Raw genomic sequence first — 9,276 nt, 5'->3', positions numbered from 1 at the left:
ATTACAATTTTTATTACACATATATAACACATTTTTTTCATCTCTGTTTGTATATAAATTATGTTGATACCCAATTCGTATCTTTATACGTGTACTTTGGATAATGATGTCCATCATATTCCACCATCCTTGCTAATCCCCTGCCCCCTCCCCTTTCCTCCCACCCCTTTTCCCTATCTACAATTCATCTATTCCTCCCATGCTCCCCCTCCCTACCCCACTATGAGTCAGCCTCCTTATATCAGAGAAAACATTTGCATTTGTTTTATTGAAATTGGTTAACTTCATTTATCATTATCTTCTTCAATGCCACCCATTAACCTGCAAGTGCCATGATTCTCCATTCTAAATGGAGAAAAATTGAAAGCTTTCCTTCTAAAAACTGGAACAAGACAGGGATGCTCTCTTTCAACACTTCTATATAACATTGTTATTGAAACACTGGCAAGAGGAATTAGACAGACAAACATAATTAAATGGATACAGATAGGTAAAGAAGAATTCAAATTAGCACTCTTAGCAGACGATATGATTCTATACCTAGAAGAACCAGAAAATTCCACCAGAAAACTTCTATAACTACTAAATGAATTCAGCAAAGTAAAAGGATACAAAATCAACATCCATAAGTCAAAGGCATTTCTATATATCAGTGACAAATCCTGTGAAAGGAAAACTACCCCATTTACAATAGCATCAAAAATTCTAAAATACTTGGGAATCAACCTAACAAAAGAAGTGAAAACTAGAGAACACTAAAGAAAGAAATTCAAGAAGGCCTTAGAAGATGGAAAGAACTCCCTTGTTCCTGAATAGGAAGAATTAATATTGTCAAAATAACCATACTACCAAAAACACTATACAGATTTAAGACAATTCCAATCATGATCCCAATGACATTCCTCATAGAAAAAGAAAAAGAAATCATGAAATTCATCAGAAAAAATGAGACCCAGAATAGCTAAAGCAATCCTTAGCAAAAACAGTGAAGCAGGTGGCATAACTATACCAGACTTTAAACTATACTACAGAGCAATAGTAACAAAAACAGCATGGTAATGGCACCAAAATAGACCAAAGACCAATAGACCAAAGGTACAGCATAACCCACGTAATGACAGTTATCTTATATTTGACAAAGACACCTAAAATGTACATTGGATAAAAGATAGCCTGTTCAGCAAATGGTCCTGGGAAAACTGGAAATCTATATGAAAAAATTTAAACTAAACCCCTATCTCTCACCATGCACAAAACTCAACTCAAAGTTGATCAAGGAACTAGGAATTAAACCAGAGACACTGCGACTATAGGAGAAAAAGTAAGTCCAAATCTCCATAATGACATTTTGGCCTCAACTTCTTAATAAGTCTCCTGTAGTGCAAGAATTAATATCAAGAATCCATAAATGGGATGGATACAAACTAAAAAGATTCTTCTAGACAAAATAAACAATCAGTAACATGGATAGAGAAATTACTAATTAGGAATAAATTCTTCCCACAGGCATGTCAGATAGAGCAGCAATCTGTAGGATGTATGAATCACTCAAAAATACTAACACCCAAAACACAAATAACCCAATCAATAAATGAGCCAAGGACCTGAAGAGACACTACTAAGAAGAAGATATACAATCAATCGACAAATATATGAAAAAATGTTCAAAATCTCTAAAAATTAGAGAAATGAATGTAAAAGCTACTCTTAAGATTTAATCTCCCTTGAGTCAGAATGGCAGCTTAATGAATATAAACAATGAATACAAACAATAAGTATCGGTGAGGATGGGGGTAAAGGCATACTCATACACTGCTGGGGTACTGCAAATTGGTGCAGCTCATATGGAAAGCACTAGGGAGATTCCTTGAAAAACTTAAAATGCAATCACCATTTGACACAGCTAACCCTATCCTCAGTCTATTCCCAAAGAACTTAAAATCAGCATACTGTAGTAACACAGCCACATCAATGTGTACAGAAGCTCATTCACAATAACTAAGTTGTGGACCCAACCTACATGCTTTTCAGTAGATAAATGGGTAAATTAAATGTGGTATATGTAGACCATGAAATATAGATTAGCATTAAAATAGAATAAAATTATGGCAGTTGGACTAAATGAATGGAGTTGGAAAATATCATGCTCAGAAACTAAGCCAATCTTGAGAAACCAAAGGCCAAATATTCCCTCTGATAACTGAATGCTGATAAATAATGGGGAACAGGGTAAAAATGGAGAAACTTTCGTTGGGCCAAGGGGAGGGAGAGAAGGGGAGAGGAAATGGGGCTAGGAAAGATGGTGGAATGAGATGGACACCATTACCCTATGGACAAGCATGGCTGCCCATGTGGTGTGACTCTACATCATGTACAACCAGAGAAACAAAGAGTTGTGCTCCATTTCTGTACAATGAATCGAAAAGCTGTCTGCTGTCTTGTATAACTGAGTAGAACTAATAAAACTAAACTAAAATGAACACCTAACTACATTATAAATTGCCCAGTCTGTGGTCTTCCATTGTGGCAATAAAAACCAGAAAGACAGGGCTCCTGAGGGAAGCAGAGATCAGGAGCTCAGGGTGGAGCCCCACAGAGAGAACAAACCAAGGCAATTCCTCCTGATGGCTGTTGGAAAGCAGGTCACTGGGAGGAACTACTGCTAGTACACTGTCCTCTGGCTAACAGGTTCTTTACCTCCCATCTTGTTCCTTTCATTCCTCTGTTATTAATAATCATATCTTGCTTTTCAAACCCCAAACCTAGCGCAGAATGTTATTTGAATAGAAGCTGCCATGAAGCTTCAGTATGAAGAAATGCATGACCTAACTCACTAGAACAGTTGGGTAGAATCCAGGCTCCCCTGTCCAGGCTCCAGGCACTCTCCAGCAGGGTCCAGGAAAGGCCCTAGTCTCAGCAAGGAAGGGTATGTTTGGAAAAATAAAAAATAACTTGCTGCCCATAGGTTTCAGCTCTGGATGGACCAGCTCTATATGCCAGGGCAGTGCCATGCCACTCCACACCAGAGCACACACTACATGCTGCCTGTAACCACAGGATGCACAGGACAGAGCAGAGAGCATCAGAGCTCCACAGGCTTTCCCAAGTTAGCAGATAAAGCAGACAGCCTGATATTTCAGAGAAAATACGAGAAAAGCAACATTTCCTATACACATCTGCTTTAAAATTACAGCTTAAATACTATGCTTAAAGTAAATAATAAATAAATAAGATTAGGACTTATTTATACAAAAAATTGAAAGTCCCAGTCTCGTAAATAAGTCGAAGCCATATAAAGCGTAGTCTTATAAATAAGTCAAGTCTAGTCTTGTAGCAAGTACATCTCAATGTACAAATAACAAAAGCACATTAGGTTTACAAGGCATACATGAGGAAAAGGAGTCTCTGATCTTCAATATCGTTCTCCCCAGCCTAGTAGTAATGAGCCCTTTTCCTGTTAGTTGGTGATGGTTTGATTTGGGAATCTGCATTTACATTCTTGCCTTCAGTGTGGTTAAGATGAATAGTATCCAATACATTTCATAATTTATTTGAAAATCTATATATAATGATTGATACTATCTTTAGGAAATCATTCTTTCTTTAAAAAAGAAATTGATTGGGTTATTTGTTTCTTTGGTGCTTACCTTTTTGAGTTCTTTGTATATCCTAGAGATTAGTGCTCTATCTGATGTGTGAGGGGTAAAAAATTGCTCCCAAGATGTAGGCTCTCTATTCACCTCACAGATTGTTTCTTTGGCTGAGAAGAAACTTTTTAGTTTGAGTCCATCCCATTTTATTGATGGACACAATTAGATTAAAGATGTTAATTTAATTCTTGTGCTTTAGGAGTCTTATTCAGGAAGTTGGGGCCTATTCCCACATGTTGAAGATTAGGGCCTCCTTTTTCTTCTATTAGATGCAGAGTCTCTGGCTTAAGTCCTAGGTCCTTGATCCACTTTGAGTTGAGTTTAGTGTATGGTGAGAGATAGAGGTTTAATTTCATTTTGTTGCATATAGATTTCCAGTTTTCCCAGCACAATTTGTTGAATATTACTCAGCAATAAAAGACAACAAAATCATGGCATTTGCAGGTAAATGGATGGCGTTGGAGAAAATAATGCTAAGTGAAGTTAGCCAATCCCAAAACACAAATGCTGAATGTTTTCTCTGTTATAAGGTGACTGACCATAATGGGATAGGGAGGGGGTGCATGGGAAAATAGAGTAGAGTTCTAGATAGGGCATAGTCGTGGGAGGGGAAGGGAGGAAGCAGGGTGAAATGTGATAGCAATGATGGTGAAATGGGATACACATCCTTATCCAAAGTACATGTATGAAGACATGAATTGGTGTTACCACACTTTATATACAAGCAGAGATATGAAAAAATTATGCTGTATATGTGTAGTAAGAATTGTAAATCTTATTACACTGATTCCACTGTCATGTATTAAAAAATACAAAATCAATTAAAAAAATCATCGTATTTGGTGTTGGGGAATAAACCCAGGACTGCATACCTAGTAGGCAAGGGCTTTACCACTGAGATATACTCCCAACCCATTAAAAAAATCAGTTTTGGGGTTGGGGCTGGGGCTCAGTTGTAGAGTGCTCACCAGGTGCACCTGAGGCACTGCGTTTGATCTTCAGCAACGAATAAAAACTAAAATGTATTGAGTCCATCTAAAACTACAAATATATATCAGTTTTGACACCTTCCCTCACATAACAAGTTATGTGAACTCAACATGTAAGGAAGGAGTCAAAACTGATTTGACACCTGAAGAAGTTGGATGTAACCTAATTTTTGCTGTAAAGATATTAATGACCAACATAGTAAAGATTATAAGATGTTCCTTAAGTAGAAGACGCCTTACCAAGCAAGTTTATCTTTCTTCCCATTCCTCTGTGTCTTTAATTTCATTTTCTTGCCTTATGATATTAGCTAGCAACTCAGCAAGATGTTAAAAAGAAGTAGTAGGAGAGGAGACCCTCAATTGTCCCTGATCTTAGTGGGAAAGTTTCAAGTTTATTATCATTAAGAATGTGGTAGGGGTGATATGGCAGCCAGGGCCCAGGTGGCTGGGGCAGCCCGCCAGCTGGCAAAACTTGCTAACACCAAACCCGAGGGTGGAAAGTGGGGAGAAGAGGCCCAGGCCCCGCGGGGGTGACTGGGCCACTGGTGGCTAGTCACTGGCACAAGCCCAGGCCAGGCCTCTGCATTTCTAGGCAGAAAGTAATAGTTGGCACGAGCCCCACCCTGCATGGAATTCTGAGTGTTTGGGTCAAAATTGACCCCCCAGCATTCCAGGAGTTACAGAACAGAGGTGGATAGAGACGACGGAGGTGGTTTTCAGAGGTGGATAGAGACAGAGGTGGTTTTTCAGAGGTGGATAGAGAGGGAGGTGGTATTCACAGCAGGTCTGATGGCTCACTAAAATTGCAGAGATGTCAGTCTGGTTTAGGGGCCTAGGCTCCAGCTTGGGCCACTCCTTGGATCAGGTGGGGGACAGCTTGGCTTCCCTCACCAGCCATAAGTCCAAGGTCCCCAAGGATGAGGTTCTCGATGATTTCGAGGATGTAGAAGCAGGTTTACCTAGTTATTGGAGAAAGAACATTGAAGATACCAAATGGATGATCAGATATGACAATGAAAGACTTAAAAACTATTGTGCTGACCTGGAAGAAAGGTATGCAGCATCCTAGCTAAGGATCCAACATCAGTCTGCCAATTACTGAAATGAACTGGCACAGAAAGAAGTCCAAATCAGGCAACTGAAAGCAAGACAGTATGACCTAAAGGATGAGTTGTTGCAACTGAAGTCAGCTGCCCAACCACTGCATTCAGGAGCTGGTAGTGTACCATCAACCACTGCCCCGTCTTCATTCAGTCATGACATCAGTCATGGTTCAGCTTTTCCCGGTGATGACATGGACTTCAGTGACATCATTTCAGCACAACAAGAAATCAACAGACTGTCAATTGAAGTTTCAAGACTCGAATTCGAAGTTGGCCATCAGAGCACTATTGCTCAGGCACAGGCAACACATAATTCAGATCAAAGTGAAATCTGCCAACTACAAAATACTATTAAGCTACTTGAACAAAACCGAAATCAAGACCTTGATAATCACCAAGGTGAAATTGCAGTTTTGCAGAATGTACATCAACAGAAACTGGCAGAGATGAGTCGCCGGTATCGAAGGGAACTAAATGACTCTGAAGAAAGAATTAAAAAACTTGAAAATCAGTTACAGCAAGGTGACTCAGGAGTAACAGTAACTGATGAGTCTAAAATCTGTGACTTGCAAAACACGATTCAGGTTCTACAAACTGAAAAACTAGAGTCCGCCAGGAAGATCGAAGAACTTGAGGATCAACTAAAAGACAAAAATGAACAATTATCTTTGGCACAAAATGACACAGAGGTCTTGAAGAGAGAAAAAGAGCAGCTCAGTGTGGAAAAGCAACAAATAATGGAACAGTGTGAAACCTTGAAGGTGGAATGGAGTCAATTGCAGCCTTCTGTGATGGAGCAGAAAGAGGAGGAAATTGGGAATGTGCAGAAAACCAGTGAACAAATAAAAGCCCAGTTGAAGGAAGACACACACAACACTCCAGCAGACAATTCTGATAGTTTCCAAATAACAAAAGTTCAAAGTCTTCATAGAGAAAACGCAAGTGAAAACCAAGACCTGTATCATTATGAAACTGAAAAAGGAGTGAAAGGAATCCAACAACAGGAACTTGAAATTCAGCTTGTAAATGAAAAGAGTAGATTTTTAACCAACCAGACTGATCAGCTGTCTGAAGATGAAGTTGGTCAACTCACTCAAGCTATCCCGCAACAAGCTCTTCAGGCTAAAACTTATTCAGGACAACTTGATATGATTGCACCCCAGCTGTTGGCTGCGTCTTCACGTAACTCCCGGTCAGCAGAGGTCCAAGAGCTGAGACAGTCACTGCAAGAAAAAGAGGTCACCATTAGGATGCTCCAGGAAAATAACCACAGGTTGTCTGATGCAATTGCTGCTGCCACAGACAGAGAAAACAAAGAACATGAAGAAATGGATTCCGAAATTAAACAGCTCAAGGAAAAACAAGATGTGTTAAACACTTTACTGAAGGAGAAAGACCTCTTCATCCAAGCCAAAAGTGATCAGTTACTTTCTTCCAATGAAAAGCTTACTGACAAAGTGAATGAAAACGAGTTGTTGAGGCAAGCAACAACCAACCTAAAAGACAGAATATTAATTTTAGAAATGGTCATTTCTCACCTCAAAGGGGAAAATGAAAAAATGATGGAAACATCCCAAGAAAAGGAAATGGAGTATCAAGCATTGCAACAGGCCAACTTGAAGTTCTCTGTGGTCCTGCTAGAACAAGAGTACGAGTGCCAGTCCATGAAGGAGCAAGCTCCTGCCTTTGAGCAGCTGTTACTAGAAAAAGAAGATGGCAAGGCTGGGGACTTAAGTCAGCTTTTAAGCGCACTTGAATCCATGCAGGAGAAGACCATCCTATTTCAGCAGGGGAAAGACCAAGTCACCTTGTCTCGAAAGCACCAACAGATGGCCAAACGGACCTTAGAGCTAGAGGTTCAACACTTACGTGACAAAGAATTACACTTGAAGCAGGAGGTACAAAGCCTGAGGAGCCATCTTCTGGAATCAGAAGATTCTTACAGCCTGGAAATTGGGGCTGCGGAGAAGAGAGAGAGGAACCTGAGAGAGAAAGTCACACTATTGGAGGAAAAGCTGCTCTCCTCTTCTAATGCAAGTCATCAAGCCAGTGTGCAGGTAGAGTCCCTGCAGAAACAGGTGCGTTTCCTCTCCCAAGAGAGGGATGAGAAGGCACTGCAGCTTTCGCTCTACCAGGAACAAGGAAAGCAGTATGCCATGTCACTCACTAACCTGCAAAAGGTTCTAGAGCATTCCCAAGAAGAAAAAGCTATGTATTCCACTGAAATAGAAAAGGAAAGACAATGTACAACCGAATGGAAGGAAAAGGCAAAAAATCTAGAAAGAGAGGCATTGTTATTACAGGAACGCTTGGAGAAAGCCAGCCGTGTGTTGGATTCAGCAACCAGTCTTACACAACAGTTCCATCGAAAGGAGGAACAGATTGAACAAAGTGAGCTCCCATGAGAAATATTGGATGATGCACCAAAGGAATGGATGAACTCGGAAAATGGCACAGAAGGAAAAGTGGACAAAGCCCTAATGAGAAACCTGTTCATTGGGCATTTCCAGACACCAAAAAATCAGCGTCCCAAAGTGTTAAGGTTAATGGGAAGCATCCTGGGCATTCAAAAGGAGGCAATGGAGCAGGTGTTGAATGGAGATGATGGTGGTGTTACTAAGTGGATGACGGGATGGCTTGCAGGAAGCTCCCAATGTGTCCCCAACACACCTTTGACAGCAAATGAGCAACCTGGGCTGAAGAGTTCTTTTTCAGAACTTTTTGTCCAATTTCTGGAAACAGAATCTCATTCATCCATTCCATCACCAAAACTTTCTGCTCGTGCCATGAAGTGTCTAGACTCCAGAGGAAGGAGAAAGGAACATGCCAATGTACCAAGAAGTGTGACAGACGCAGCAGAATTCAGAGCTGGTAAAAGAGAGGCTGTGAATCCATTCTTGGCACCGTGTTCTGCAGCTGTGCCACTGATTAGCCCTGATGGACTTGGACCTGGTGGACCTGGGAATCTCCTTTTGAATCCCATCTCAGACTTCATGCCCACCTTTACACCATTGCCAGTGTCGCCAGACAATAGTGCCAGGGTTGTACTAAAGGACCTTTGAAAGCAATTCAAAGTGATTCTCAAGCCAGAGATGAGTTAGCACTGTAAAGAAGAAATAAACACTCTGTTCTTTATATTTATAAAGTGGCCTTTTCAAAAAGAAGTGGTGTGTTTGTAGGGACAAAGAAAAAAATTGATCCATAGAAGTTCCAGGTATTTTTTCTCCCCCTCCCCATTTTTAGTGTGTGTGTGTTTGCTGTAGCACTGTTTTAAAATTAATTTTTCTTTGTTTACCGTAGTCCTCTTTTTCATGTGATATTTTGCTCTGAGGCTATCAGGTAATCAACAGCAATAATAACTATAGCTCCAACCCCCCTTTTCAGGATTATATTTGTTAAATTTAATTATATTAAGATAAAACTGATACATTTATATAACAGACAGAATAGAAGAAAAATCCAACCCATATGAAACCCATATGAAAAAGATACATACCTCAGAATTTGGGCTAGCTGAAAACAAAACATGATGTA

The 9,276-nt window shown here is 40.1% G+C and overlaps 1 protein-coding gene across 1 annotated transcript; it reads left to right on the top strand.

The window, feature by feature from the left end:
* Positions 1–5,450: 5,450 nt before the first annotated feature.
* Positions 5,451–8,843, top strand: LOC124088313 (thyroid receptor-interacting protein 11-like). Its single transcript, XM_046437845.1, is given in 1 exon segment — positions 5,451–8,843. A coding segment is annotated over 1 exon segment (3,393 nt).
* The last annotated feature ends 433 nt before the right edge of the window (positions 8,844–9,276 follow it).

This window comes from Marmota monax, unplaced genomic scaffold (assembly GCF_021218885.2).
Source record: "Marmota monax isolate L192 unplaced genomic scaffold, Marmota_monax_Labrador192_F-V1.1 WCK01_AAM20220418_F8-fsc00109, whole genome shotgun sequence".
Lineage (NCBI taxonomy): Eukaryota > Metazoa > Chordata > Mammalia > Rodentia > Sciuridae > Marmota > Marmota monax.
The sequence above is the reverse complement of the archived record's forward strand: the minus strand, read 5'-3'. Positions and strand labels throughout refer to the sequence as shown.